Source organism: Gracilinanus agilis, chromosome 6 (genome assembly GCF_016433145.1).
Source record: "Gracilinanus agilis isolate LMUSP501 chromosome 6, AgileGrace, whole genome shotgun sequence".
NCBI classification, from domain to species: domain Eukaryota; kingdom Metazoa; phylum Chordata; class Mammalia; order Didelphimorphia; family Didelphidae; genus Gracilinanus; species Gracilinanus agilis.
The window spans coordinates 292,537,457-292,552,687 of record NC_058135.1 but is presented as its reverse complement, the minus strand read 5'-3'; the positions used below and the strand labels follow the sequence as shown (position 1 = coordinate 292,552,687).

At 48.6% G+C, this 15,231-nt stretch overlaps 1 protein-coding gene across 1 annotated transcript in view; it reads left to right on the top strand.

Moving 5' to 3' along the window:
- TESMIN (testis expressed metallothionein like protein) overlaps positions 1–15,231 on the top strand; it is a 54,904-nt gene that overhangs the window by 2,407 nt on the left and 37,266 nt on the right. The window contains 7 exon segments of the mRNA XM_044682060.1: positions 1,577–1,739; positions 1,836–1,935; positions 2,257–2,387; positions 2,390–2,503; positions 2,506–2,739; positions 4,088–4,660; positions 13,939–14,097. Coding sequence (XP_044537995.1) covers positions 1,577–1,739; positions 1,836–1,935; positions 2,257–2,387; positions 2,390–2,503; positions 2,506–2,739; positions 4,088–4,660; positions 13,939–14,097 — 1,474 coding nt within the window.

Below are 15,231 nucleotides of genomic sequence, written 5' to 3'. Positions count from 1 at the left end.
TGGAAGAGTGGTGAGGGTGGGCAATGGAGGTCAAGTGACTTGCCCAGGGTCACCCAGCTGGAAAGTGTCTGAGGCCGGATTTGAACCCAGGACCTCCCATGTCTAGGCCTGACTCTCACTCCACTGAGCCACCCAGCTGCCCCCCAGTTTTTTTAACCCTTAACTTCTGTGCATTGGCTCCTTGGTGGAAGAGTGGGAAGGGTGGGCCATGGGGGCCAAGTGACTTGCCCAGGGTCACCCAGCCAGGAAGTGTCTGAGGCCGGATTTGAACCTAGGACCTCTTGTCTCTAGGCCTGGCTCTCCATCCACTGAGCTACCCAGCTGCCCCAAACACCCAGTTTTGATCTGGACTAGGAAAAGAGATCTGGGGTTAGTTAGGCTTTTGGTGACTGATGATCCAGTGAAGCGTGATGGAGAACAAGGAACAAAGGGTCCCAATTCAAGGGCAATTGGCAGTTCAGGTCCTTTATCTCAAAGGCTATTAAATGGAACTTTTATTTTGGTATTTTCACTTTTCTTGGGACCTCCTTCATGCTTTTCCTTTTTTTTTTTTTTTAAACCCTTAACTTCGGTGTATTGTCTCATAGGTGGAAGAGTGGTCAGGGTGGGCAATGGAGGTCAAGTGACTTGCCCAGGGTCACCCAGCTGGGAAGTGGCTGAGGTCGGATTTGAACCCAGCCCCCTCCCTCATGCTTTTAAGATTGTCTGTCACAGCTTCCCCCAACCCGAGCTCGGACAGGAACGGGAGGAGGTGGGGGTGGGGGATTTGGGAGCAGGGACCCTGGTCTATACTGATCTTCTGAACTTGATCTGCCTCCTTTTGTGAGAGGACTAAAACTGCCGCCTCTTCACTCTCCTTCTCAGACCTGGGTTTGTTGATCTTTGCTCAATCAGCAGCCCTCCCCACCCCCCACCCCCAATCTCATCTCCTCATTTCTGCTCTCCCTAGTCATCTCTTTCCAGCATCTTCAGCTTCCTGCCGGGCTCCCCTCCCTGGATCGGGCCACCCCTCGGCCATTGACTTGTGTCTCCCAGACAAACTCTCCACTGCCTGCCCTCAGGTCGCTTATCTGGGCTCTCCTCTGGCTTCCAGCCCAGCTTACCTAAATAGCTCTCTAAAGTTAGCAAAGATCTTAAAAAAGGAGCCAAAAGCAACCCAAAACGCTTACCTTATACATTAGAACCAATACTGTGGATTGGTCCCAAGGCAGGAGAGCCTTAAGGGCTAGGTAAGGGACTTGCCCAGGGTCACACAGGAAGTATGGGAGACAAGATTTGAACCCGGGGAACTACCGCCGGGCTCTCTATCCACTAAGCCACCCAGCCGCCCCCAGCAATGATTTTTTTTTTTTAACAGCGTTGAGCTCCTTTGTTTTTACACCAGCCACGTTTCTCGGGGTGTCCCCTCCCCCGCCTCTTCTAGCAAGCCAAAGAAAAAGGTTCAGCAAAAGGAACCCACCTTGAAGAAGTCCGGCGTCCCTCCCGGCGTGTCCCACGCCCACAGACACCCTCCCCAAAACGGCAAAAGAAAAATGCTCTCAAAATCTCCGCCCTCCTCCCTCCCCCTCTCCGGTAGGAAACCGCCCTCTGGAGGCCTCCGGTTCTTCCCCGCCTCTCCTCCGGCTCCCCTCCCTTCTCGGTGCCGGCTTAGCCCAACACTCCGTTCTGGCTGCTTCTCTGCTGCCAGAGCTTTACCCCGTGGGGGCACGAAGCCGCCGCCACCCCAGGCAGTTTGCCAGGTTTAGGGATCGCGCCCCCCCCCCCAGTTCAGACTTTCCTTCGCCTCCCGCTTGACCCGTTGCAGCAGGCTGCCAGTTGCTTTCTGGTGCCCCCAGACTCCTTTCTCAGCTCCAGCCTTCACCAGGCTACAGCTACAGCCAGTGCTGGAGGATGAAATGCGAACCCCTTTGCTTGGCATGGGAAGCCTGAAGGCTCGTATCCGGCACCGGGCAGCCTGCCCTTCCAGCCCCCCCCCCCACTGGGCTTCTCCTCAGTTCTGCCTCAGTTGCCGCCCTCCCCTCCCCCAGCCTCCCGCCCGCCCCCGCCAGCCTCTTCAGCCTCGGGTCAGGCAGCCCTCAGGGGGAAACTGGCACTTTTCTTGGGTGTGTGCTTAACTGATGCCGAGCCCGGAGGCATGGCGGCGGCCTGAAGGGCCTTTCTGGATAGTTAGAGTTTCTCTCTGGGGGTCTGATCTGCAGCCAGGTCTCTCCGCCTTCTAGCTGCAATAGGACCAAAGGCCAGGCTGTCCTTTTACAGCTGGGGAAACTGAGGCCCAAGGCAGGAGGAGCACCCAGGTGGAAGCCCGGTTGGGCGTCGCCGCCGCCGGCACCCCAGAGGGCGGTGGCACTGCCCTTGGGGCTCGGACACGAAGGATGCTCCTTTCGGCTCCGGGACCTCCAGTACTCCCCGGGCACACGTCCCAAGCTGCCCCTCCCCCTCCCGGGCCCAACGGTTCCTCTCTCCTCCCCTCCCCCTCTCAACGGTCTTCCCTCTTCCCACGGGCGCGCGCGCTCAGGGGCAGTTGGGGCGGGAGCGCGCCGCCCCTGCCCATCGCAGCTGGGGCGCGTGCACGGAAGGGTGCGTGTGCACGGCAGCCGGGCTCGCTCCCGCGCTCGCTCCCGGGCTGGCTGCGAGCACGCGGCGGCGACAGCACAGTCGTTCCCGGCTCCCCTCGTCCTTGTTCTCGTCCTTCGTCCTCTGCGGCTCCTCCGCGACCTCGCCCGGAGCTCAGGCCCCGCGGTGGGTATCCCGGACCCCTTCCCGGGCCACAGTTTACCCTGCCGTCAAATAAGAAGCGCCCTCGGCTGCGGGACCCAGGCTGCACCTCTCTGGGCTCGCGGAGGGAGCCTCCACACTGGGAGTATCCCCATTGGCCGGCCGCCCTTCCCTTCCCCTCCTAAACCCCATCGAAGCCCACGCGTGGACCCAGAGGCCGTCCCTGATCCCGGTGGGGGGGGGACCCTGGGCAAGTCCCTGAAACTGCCTGAACACCCCTCCCATTCCCCCAATCCTCACTGCTGGAGAGCCCCCCCAAGTGGGGAGAACCCAAGTCAATGAAATCACAGCCCTTCCTCACCCCCCAAGATCCTGTTGTCACCCAGGGGGAGGGGAGACGAGTCCAGGCTGGGTCTGGACACGGCCAAAGGCAGGTCCTCCATCTTCACACTCTGGGGAACCCTGAGCCAAAGGAAAGGGGTGAGGGAGGGGCTTAGAGACACTTTAAGTCTTGGCTCCTCAGCACAGACTGAAGTCCCAGAAGGAAGGTGCCACAGAGACCTTGAGCAAGTCTCTTCCCTTTCCTGGGTCCCCAAGGCCCTTTGGCCCTCAATTCTGTGACAGGGTAGGCAAGGAGGGCCTCACAGGCAGAGCTAGAATGGGGGTCAGGGACCCTGGGCCCAAATCCTGAGGTCCTGAATGACTACCGCTACTCCCTGGGTGGCTGGATGACCTTGGGGAAGCCTCAGTGGCCTTGTGGGTTACATAACCCAGTTGTACTAGCCACCTTCATTCTCAATCCAGAACCCTAAAATAGGCCCATGGTAATCTGGGAACCCCTTGCCTTCTTCCACATGGCAGAAGGGCTCCTGTCTGAAAGAGAGATCAGCCTTCTCGAGAAGGTGCCAAGGGGCCATGCCAGCTCCCTTGAAGTACTGATGGTGGGTGCCCATGATCACCACCACCACCACCACCACCACAGTAATAAGACCCCCCCCCCCCCAATCTAACACATGCCAAGGACTTTCCAAAACAATGTTGCCTCCTACAAACACCCATTTTACAGATGAGGAAAATGGATGTGGGCTAGGAAGGGTCACAAGTGGGATCTGAACTGGTCCCTGGAATAGTCCAGGTTATCCAAGAATAGAATGTTCCCTCTTCAGTTGGGAATGAAGTAGATCCTTTGGCTTTAGCAGGCCCCTCTCTATCATTTAAACTCTCCTGGCCTCAGTTTCCCCATCTGTAAAACAAAGAGGTTGGATGAGATGGGCTCATTCTGGGTGCTTCATCTTAAACACTGGGGTGAGGGAGGGAGGAGAGGTCCTCTGGGTCCCTTTACAAGGCTTTCATTTCTTCATTTATCTTCTAGATGAAAGGTCTGTTGGGAAGAAAACTGATTTTGGAGAAAGAAAACTGTCGAGATGAGCAGTTTAAGATCTCTTCCGTCGATCTGGAAGACCAGCCGCTCCTTGGCGGGATTTCAAGCACAGAAGACGAAATCGTGACGGAGATTTTCAGCCAAGACAGCCAATTCATTCCGGAGAACATTAACCTGAAGAGTGCCGTGATCAGTAAGCACGACGATGATGAAGAATTCCATTCCTTTAAAGACGCCTACTTCACGGCAGCCGACCCGCGGGAGACGCTGCTGCACTCCTTCAATCCCCCCCTTAACGTCGATTGCAACAATAAAGTCAAGGTGGAGCGCCTGGTCGATGAGAATAACGAGGAAGAAATCCTCGAAGACTATTCCAGTCTGCCCGAGCTCAACCCTTTGGAGGAGACCATGCTGCCCTCCCCCTCGCAGCTGCAGCCTCACGCCTACAACGTCCACTTCCTGTCTTCCTTAAGGACTCAGCATAGGAACCCCACCAGTGTCCTGCCCCTGGGGGCCTGGGCAGCTCGGGAAGGAGCGGCTCATCACAATGTCCGAGTGATTCCAGTAAGCCCCCCCTCCGCCCCCCATCTTTGCTGCTATCTGGGTCGGGGGGAAAACTCATTACTGCATAGGAGCACTTACTAACCCCAGGAGTTACACTTGCTAGAGCTCACCGGAACGGCAGGTTCATACGCCAAACCTGGCTCACTGACCCACCAATCCTACCTTCCCCCTTAGAATCAATACTGGGTAGAGATTCCAAGGCAGAAGAGCCGAAGGGCTAGGCATTGGGGGGTAAGTGACTTGCCCAGGGTCACCCAGCTAGGAAGTGTCTGGGATCACACAGCAGCCCGGGATCTCCCATCTCTAGGTCTGGCTCCCAACCCTCTGAGCCACCCCGCTGCCCCATGACCAATCACTTTGAGGTCTGATGCCCATCATTTGAATTGAGTGGCCAATTCAAAGCAATCCTCTTCCTAGCTGATGCACCCCAATGGCTTAACATTCCGGGGACACCGGAGACCTATGACCTTGATTGATTACTCGGGGCTGTTATCTGCTTAAGGCCTTTTTGCATTGCCCAATCGGTGCTGTTCTCCACACCCTCCCGTGAAGGGTCGGTGCTTGGCTGAGCCCAGCTTCCATTTTGTTCTAAGAGCTAAGAGCTAACAGGTGGAGAGCTCAATAGGGCGGAGGTGTTTGGCTGCCATGACTTAGATTTCCTGCTCGCCTGATGTGTCTCTGAGGAGTCTCCTCTTGATCTTGGCCTTGTGAGCTCAGCCACTTTTCCCAAAGGCGACTCGCTGGAGTGCTTAAAGTGAATAATGGGAAAGCCAGTGAGAAAGGGGTGAAGTAGGTTGTGGACAAGCATCCTCCTTTCCAGCAAGCCACTAATGGCATGAATTCTGACTAGCAGGATGAATAATTACATCTGCAGTTAAAACTCTGGAGACATTGTATACACATGATCTCGAGCATCTTGCCGATGCTGGGAGCTCTTTGGAAGTCAATTCCAGATCATTCAGAAAACAGTGAACAGGATTCCTCCAGTGCATAAGGGGGTGCCCTACCGGGTCTCTGCAGACCCTGGGGCCCCCTAGCTACCGCCTAGCTACCCCATAGCTTTCACTTATCACCTGGCAGTGGACACTGTCTAGACTCTAGATCCTAGTTAGGACCTGGGAAGTCAGATTCCAGGGATAGCCTGCCATTAACAGGGTGTCCCAATAGTCTTCGTGCGGTTTTGGGCTTTCAGAGTTTAACAGTGGGACCAAGACATTATACCAGGAGGAGAGAGATAGATGCTGGCCGATGAGGGGGAGGACGGGAGAAAAGGACAGAATCACTGACTTTTCAGCATCTACACGTAGACAAAAGAATCTGAGGCTGTTTGGATCTTGTCTTTCCCAATTGCCTCCATCCAGACTCTCCATTGCTAATCACTATCACTCAGCCAAGTTGGCCACCGCTGAGCAGTTGTGTTTGCCAGGGGAGGGATCTAATTATTATTATTCCTGGATCTAATTATCCAGATTCTAAACCAAAAGGCAGAGGAGGGAAAATGAGCAAACTCTTTAATTCGAATTTTCTTTACTCCTTTATGGTGCCCTGCTTTCTGCAATGGATGACATTAGTTAGTATTCGTGTGTAAATTTGATAATGGGACTGTGCAGACATAAGGAGCATCCCCAGTCCAGCCTCTTTGGGAAGAATGACCCCTCCCTGCAACACGATTGGTCATCCAGCTTCCACATGAATACCTCCAGGGACAGGCAACTGGCTCCCCTCCAAGGAAGTCGGGTGGTATTCAGATTAGGAGCTCAGCTCAGCTCTTACTTTCCTTTCAATCCACCCGTCCTAGACCAGAATCAAGCAGAGAGAAGGCCAACCTTTTTCCTTGGTGTCAACTCTATAGGTAGAGTTGAAGTGTTGCTTCTCTAGATGAATCCTCCTGGATCTCACCTGGAGTTCCTTCTCAGGCCTGGCCTTCAGGGGCTGATTGGAGGAATTCCTGGGCACCATGACCCACAAGTGAGGATTTCCCCCTCAAAGTCCTTCACACACACACACACACACACACACACACACACACACACACACACACACACACACACACACCCCGGCTTAATTCTGCCGGATCAGAAAGATAAGGAATCCTCCACGACTCAGAAAGTTTTCAGGACTATTTTAGGGAACAAGGAAATACTGTGTGCCTGTCTGCCCTTCTCTTCTATTTCCCTCTTAGTTCTGACTTTAGGGAGTGCTAGGAGATGGCCATGACCCCTTTAAAACTACCCTGATGCACTCACCAGAGCGTGTGTGGACTCCAGGGCAATGCAGTGGGGATGAGAGAGCTGCCATTTTGATTCCTGGTCATCAGCCCCAGATGCCCCAAGCTATTCAAAAAAAAATCTCTGCTCAGGAGACAATCAACTTTGGCTAGCTTCACTTTTCTTCATGTTGGAGGTTTCTGGGCATAGAAGAATCTCTTGTGCCCCTTGGGCAGATGGGCATTGTTGGCTACCATCCAGTGGAATTCTCTGAGCTAAATATCACCTCTCTCATCCAAGATTCTGCTGTTTAGTCTTTGTTGACTTTTTAAAGTAGCATGTGGAGAGAGAGAGAGAGAGAGAGAGAGAGAGAGAGAGAGAGAGAGAGAGAGAGAGAGAGAGAGAGAGATGACCTGAGCCCTTGGCACTGGTACTGTCACGCCATTTTCCTTCACATTTTTTTCATGTGTTCCCTTGATATTCTTGACTCTTTGTTCTTCCCAACAAATTGTTGATGATTCCAGCTCTATTTTTGATCTTTTCGTTGGTATAGGGAAAATTGTCATTTTTTTATTACATTGGCTCAGCCTACCCAAGAACAATGAACATTTCTTGAGTTGTTTACATTTGTATGGGAAATGTTTTCTAACTGTGTTGCTGTGGTTCCCAGGTTTGTCTTGACTGCCAAGGTTTTTCTACTGCCTGTGATGGTTTTCAATGGACTTTCTGTTTTCTGCTCTTTTGTGATGGCATGGCTGCTGTCTCCTAGTCAGACCTGTTTCTCTCCTTGGGGACTGCCAAGACTTACCTGCTGTCTTCCTAGGGAGAGAGAGAGAGAGAGAGAGAGAGAGAGAGAGAGAGAGAGAGAGAGAGAAAATTAACCAGGCTTCCTGCCCCAAAAGCCCATCTTTGTTTAGTTTCTGTATTCTCAGCAATACTGGCACGACAATAATTATCCCAAAAAAAAAGAATTATAATAAGCAAAGGAAAATACATGGTAGGGGTGAAGACACTGCATATTCCAGTGATGACCAGAGCATGAGGGAGGTGACCAGCCATACAGCTTCATGCCCTGGTGTCCAGGAACTGGTGAATGATTTAAAGCCGGAGTGTCAAACTCAAATAGAAACAGGGCCAATGATCCATACGTAAGGATCCTTGTGGGCTACATACTGACTTTGTTTTAAAATGTAATGGTATCTATGTTACATTTTTATTTTGTTCAATATTTCTCAATTACATTTTAATCTAATTTGGGCTGCACTTTGGAGGGTTGTCAGTTGTATGCTGCCATGGGTCTTGGATTTGATGTCTCTGGTTTATTTTTTTGTTTTAAATATTTTTCCATGGTTACATGATTCATGTTCTCTTCCTCCCCCCTAACCTCCCCACTCCCAGAGCTGACAAGCAATTCCACTGGATTATACATGTGTTATCACTTGATACCTATTTCCATATTTTTCATTTTTGTAATAGAATAACCTTTTAAAAACCAAAACCCCAAGTCCTGTACCCATATAAACAAGGGATATGCTTTCCTTCTGTGTTTCTGCTCCCACAGTTCTTTCTCTGGATGTGGATAACATTCTTTCTCATAAGTCCCTCAGGATTGTACTAGATCATTGCATTGCTATTAGTAGCAAAGTTGATTACGTTTGATCGTGCTACAATGTATCCGTCTCTGGTTCTGCTCATTTCACTCCGTATCAGTTCATGGAGGTCTTTCCAGTTCACATGGAATTCCTCCAGTTCATCATTCTTTTCAGCACAATAATATTCCATCACCATCAGATACCACAATTTGTTCAGCCATTCCCCAATCAAGGGACTCCTCATTTTCCAATTTTTTGCCACCACAATGAGCAGGATGCCTCTGGTTTAAAGGAAAGTTTCTAGTGTGTTGGCACAAATCCTCAATTATGGAAACACCAGGATAAGAACTCATAGGATAGGGGCAGGTAGGTGCCTAGGTGGATAGAGAGTCAGGCCTGGAGACAGGAGGACCTAGGTTCAAATTTGGCCACAGATACCTGTATGACCCTGGGCAAGTCACCTAACCCCAACTGCCTAGCCCTTACTGCTCTTCTGCCTTGGAACTGATACCGTTGCCCTAATTGGTGACAGACTTTTTGTATCACAATTCTGTGGTCCACTTGACTACTATCGCTTATCTTTTCATCAGCCACAGATTTGAAAAAGCAAGCTGTCTGGGACTCTCCAGCTTATTGAGAAAAATGGTGATAGCATGGGGCCCAGCACAGAACTCTCTACCTGCAGCAGACCACAAATGACCTGGGTTACTACCATTAATTAATTAGCTAATGTTGTCTGGCCACACCGCCCCTGTTTCCTCATCTTGCCCTTGAGGATTTCCATAATGAGAAACTTTGCTAAATGCCTCCTTGAAACCTAAATACCATGCCTCAAGTGCAGTGCCTTGCAAATAGCTGCTTAATATAATTTAATTTGTTGATTGTCAAAAGCATTCTCTCAACTTACCAGGCTAGTAACTGTATCTAAATAAGGAAATCAGTTTAGCCTGGCATGACTTTTTCTTAACAAACTTAAAATTGGCCCAGAGTGATCGTTTCTTTCCTAAGTGCTCAATTTGAATTTTATATGTCATGTAATTCCCATCAGGGACTCCGTCTCAGGGAATGCTTCATCTGATACTTGCTTGGGCTAGCAAATGACCATCTTTTGCAGGAAATAAATATGGCATCCTAATTAATAAATCTTATAGCTCATCACTGCTGGGGATGATCACTGCTAATAATACCTTCATTGGAGGGCTGGCTTTTTCTTTGAGTTCCTGGTAAAAAGAAGCAGACGGAGCTGTCCAGGAAATGATTAGAGTTTTGCTTGAAGGTACCAAGTCAGATATTAGCATGGCGCAGCCCTGTTTCCAGAGGCCATGATCTGCCCAAGCCCCTCCAGACCCCTCTGCACCAAAAGGCTCCAGGAAGAGTTGCTGTGGCCATTCTCCTGAATCTTTAGGGAGGCTGGACTCCAAGGGAAAGGTGAAGAGACCATCACCAGGCTCACAGCCAAAGCCTTTCTGCTGACATATCATGCTGAGACATTTTAAAAATAGGCTTGAAGCATAGAGAGGCAGCTAGGTGACCCAGTGGATAAAGACTGTGGAGTTGGAAAGACATCTTCCTGAGTTGAAATCTGGCCTTGGACCCTTACTAGCTGTGTAGCCCTGGATAAGTCACTCTACCTTGTTTGTCGACATTTCCTCATCTGTAACATGAGCTGGAGAAGGAAATGGCAAACCCTCCAGTGTCTCTGCCAAGAAAACCCCAACTGGGATCACAAAGAATCAGACATGACTGAAAGGACTGAACAACAAATTAGACCAGTAACTTTATAGAGGTTTTAGTTACAAGGCATGATGGATACAATGGAATTTTACTGAGAGTAGAAGATGGCAAAGTTTTACACATCAAAGAACAGATCAAAGAAGGGGAAGATCAGGCAAAATGATCAATTAGGCACTAAACTCTGGGGCTAAAGCTGGAATCTGCAGACTAACCATTAATACTGGAGCTATACCTGCTTAGCTGACCTGCTCCTCTTAAATAGAGGATGAAGCCAGCCAGAAATTCTCTTCTCACTAATCACTGGAGCTGAAATATGATGTCAGTTAAATTCTGCAAGTTCCAGCTAGTCCTGCAACTAGGTGCCTCAAAGAGATGATAAGCATAAAACCAATTCAGAAAAATCTCATCACCTTATCAAGACATGCCTGAGGAATCTGGCAGCAGTGTGTGAGAAGCTGGGGTTATCTGCACCTCAGAACGAGACATCTGTCTGTCCGTCTAGCCAGCTGTTTACTCTCTGCCCCATAGACAGCTTTCTTTTGGGCCCATTGATTTCAAAAGTAAACTGCTTCAGGGGCAGCTGGGTAGCTCAGTGGATTGAGAGCCAGGCCTAGAGACAGGAGGTCCTAGGTTCAAATCCGGCCTCAGACACTTCCCAGCTGTGTGACCCTGGGCAAGTCACTTGACCCCCATTGCCCACCCTTACCAATCTTCCACCTATAAGTCAATACACAGAAGTTAAGGGTTTAAAATTAAAAAAAAAAAAAGTAAACTGCTTCTGTTAGTGATGACACTTCAGTTCCACAAGAGCATGTGAGGCAGCTTTGATTTCAGATGCCTGTTTGGCCAACTGAAGGGGCTGGTGGAGAGACGTGGCAGACATCTCTGTCTCTACTGTCCCAACAACAGAATATGGGCTTTCTTTGAATTAAAGGAGCTGTTGTTATAGACACAACTGCCTCTCGGGCCAATAACAATGAAGCATAGTTGGTCAAGCAATAGACTGATTTAGTAACTGTCATTTAAGGGCCCCTCTCTGGCTTCTCCTCTCCAATGAAAACAGCAAAAAGTGCTGTTTTCCCATATTGTCATTGTTGTTATTCAGTCACTTCAATCCTGTCTGTTTCTTTGTAACCCTATTTGGGGCTTTCTTAGCAAAAATGATGAAGTGCTTTGCCATTTCCTTCTCCAGCTCATTTTATAGATGAGGAAACTGAGGCAAACAAGATTAAGCAACTTGCCCAGAGTCAAACAGCTACTAAGTATTTAAGGCCAGATTTCTGGAGTCTTAACTTTAAAATAAATTATTTTTTCCCTTGTTACATGTAAAAACAATTTTTAACATTCATTTTCCCCCTTTATTTTATTCCAGTAACCCATAAGTTTTCCAAGGTTATATGATTCATGTTGTCTCTCACCTTCTCTTCCTTCCCCCATCCTGGAGTTGACAACCAATTCCACTGGGTTATACATTAACATTCATTTATTTCTTTTTTCTTTTTTAGATTTTTAAATTAATTTATTTTTAAATAGTTCCTCACATTTCCATGATTCATTTTCTTTCCCTTCATTTTCCTTTCCCTTTTCTTTTCCCTTCCCTTTCATTTCCATTCATTTTCTTTCCCTCCCCTCTTTCCTCACTTCTTCCAGAGCCAACAAGCAATTCCAGTGGGTCGTACAAATGTTATCCCTTGACACCTATTTCCATATTATTCTTTTTTTTTTTAAACCCTTGTACTTCGGTGTATCGTCTCATAGGTGGAAGATTGGTAAGGGTGGGCAGTGGGGGTCAAGTGACTTGCCCAGGGTCACACAGCTGGGAAGTGTCTGAGGCCAGCTTTGAACCCAGAACTTCTGGTCTCTAGGCCTGGCTCTCCATCCACTGAGTTACCCAGCTGCCCCCTAACATTTGTTTTCTTTAAAAATATTGAGTTCCAAATTCCCTCCCTTCTTCTGACCTTCCCTCCCTGAGACAGTAAGCAGTCTAGTATAGATTTTATACATGTAATTATGTAAGACGTTTTTATACATTAGTCATTTTGTGGAAGAGATCTCAAATTTAAAAGAAGAAAATGAAATACAGCATGTTTCAGTCTGCATTCAGTAGAATCTAAACTTTTTCAAGGATTTTGCTAGATTTGCTAGATTCCAGTATAATTGGGTTCCTTTTGTGACCCTACATTTTAGGCATTTAAAAATCGAGTTTTGAGATGGGTGCATAGGCTTCACCCGACTGCCAAAGAGGACCATGACATCGTGAAGGTGAAGAAGCCTCGCCTTCTAACGTCAGTTCCTTGAGGATAGGGACTTTGCTTTTGTGTTTGAAATCTCCGGCACTGAACACAATGCTTGGCACTTGGAGAACCCTTTAATAAAGGCTTTTTCATTCATTCGTGTATCATCTGGGTGCTGGGTGATGCAGGTCTTAAGGAATATTTGTTAAATGTGATTGATATCCGTGAGTTGAATGGACTCCTTCCTTTGGCTGGTCTATAGCTGAGTTGGAGAGGGAGAGCAGAAGCGGATTCCTTGGTAACAGTAACCCAGCCACAAGCCTAGTATAGTTGTTCCTTCCAAATCAAGATTTTCTCCTCTGCAATTTTAATATATCTCAGGTTGGTAGAAGAAATTAAATGGGAATTGGGGGGGGGAAAGTTTTGTGGAAGCTGCAGACCACACACAAAGGCCAGTAGATGACACAGAAAAAGTTTAGAAACTATATAGCAGTGATGGCGAACCTTTTAGAGACTGAATGCCCAAACCACACCCTTATACCACATGTGAGCCCCCTGCCTTACCCCAGACAGAGGAGGAAAGAAGTGCTCCCATTGGGCTGCCGGGCAGAGGGGCTGGTGTTGGGAGAAATGTGTGGGTGGAAAGAGAGAAAGGAGCAGCCCCCTCTGGCACACTCCAGCATGCATGCCATGGATTCACCAGCACAGCTATATAGCCTATGACCAAGTTTTTGACACAGATTTAACAGAAAAGGTACTGTAAATGCCCCATAAAAGAAAAAAATTAGATTTCTATTCTAATACAAAGGGAAGACCAAGAACTTTTATGTGGATTTTCCAGCTTGTGGCCAGCCAAACCTCTAATCCCTTGACGTGGAAGGGATACCTGTACTCTGCTCATTGGCTGCACTGACTCTTTCTCCCATTATCAAAACACTATACATATTAACAGAATACAAGCAATGACTTTGGACCTGACTAGAGAACTCAAATGAACTTTCTAAGCATAATTTGGGGAGGGAGGGAAGGTTCCATTTCAGGAAGCTTCATAGACTTCTATGTATGGCAAGAACAGGATCTACCTGCCCCTTCTTTAATGATGAAGCATCCCAGATGAGCTTCATCCCACCATCAGAGGCCTTCCCCCAGGGTACAGCTCTTTTTGGGAGGGGGCGACCCCAAGTGCCCAATGGGTCCCGATTGCTCTAGGATTCACTCCACGGTCTGATAGCCAAGGATGGGGCGACTCCTTTTGGACACAGTTCTCGTCCTCCAGGATGGTCAGTTCTATACTAGAAATGCCTGCCAGGGTAGACTTACTAAAGCTTGGCAACTGATTGGGTATGAGGAAGTGGAAGGAAAGGGATGAGTTTGAGATGGTGAACTTGGGTGACTTAGGACAGTCACTAAATCAAGGTTAAGGTCCAGATTTGCTTACTGTGTGTTCTGTTTCATAGGACTAGAGTTTGGATTTGCAGTCCTTCAATTTCTGAAGTCCTTTGCTTTTTTAGGTGGAGATAAGGGAAGCGGTGGGTACCATTACCGCTAACAACCAGGAGGAAGCCGTTTTTCAGAATGCCCATGCTCAGGAGAGCTGCTGCAAGTTCCCTCCATCACAAGAGCCAATGGAGAATTCCAGCTGTTCACATAAGAAGGAGTCTAACCCAATGGTAATGAGTGCCAGAAAGTACAGAAAAGTGACCTTTTTAAAGTCTGCTCAGTACAAAGTCATACACTCATTTTTTTTAACTCCTTCACTTCTGTGTATTGGCTCCTAGGTGGAAGAGTGGTAAGGGTGGGCCATGGGGGTCAAGTGACTTGCCCAGGGTCACCCAGCTGGGAAGTGTAATCATAAACTCTTCATTCATTGCTGGGTTTGCTGTTTGCCTCTTTCCCTGGGGTCTGCTCTCTGGTTCAACTGGCATTCTGCCTTAGTCCTAGAAATGCCCAGGCTGAGTAAAACCCTCAGTTTGGATCTAATCTGTTAAGTGAGATTGTGGCATGTGAGTGACAATCAGGTCCTGGATAAATGCTTAGCTAAAGGGAGCACGGGCCAGGAGCACAAAGTTGAGCCAGTGAGAGGGGGCCAGGAGCAATCTCGGGGCCATGAAGTAACGACAGTCAGAGCAAGGGTGGAAACAAAAAAGTGGGCAGAATGAGCATCAGGTATGGTTGAAGCCAAGGAAGGAGGGACCGCCAAGGACTTCTTCCAGCCAATTCCCAGATCCCAGCCAAAGATCTGTGCTAAGGGGAAGGGAACAAGCACTAAGAACCTACTATGTACCAGGCACTGTACTAAGCTCTTAACAAATATCTTTCCCATTGGATCCTCGCAAGGTCCCTGGGAAGCAGGTGCTCTTACCATCCCCATTTTATAGGTGATGAAAACAAAGTAGACGGAGGTTAAATGACTCCGCCAGGGCCCCACAGCTAATTTCTGCACCAAGTCTAGTCTCTGTCCATTGCCCCACTTTAGTGTGAGGAAGGCAGTCCCTGGTTCTCAGCACAGAAGGGCAGAACAAAATAAATTAGAGTAACGCCAGGCTTAGCTTAGCCACTTATAGCACTTCCCAATTGGCCAAGATTCCTAATCTGGGCTGTGGTGCCTCCCCAGGACCCTGGTCACACCTTCCAGTCCACACAAGCTTTTTTTTAAATTTAATTTTATTGATTAATTAAGAAAAAATCTCCATGGTTACATAATTCATGTTCTTTCCCTCTCCTTCTCCCACCCCCTCCCATAGCTGACATGCAGTTCCACTAGTTTTGCATGTGTCATTGATCCAGATCTATTTCCATATTAT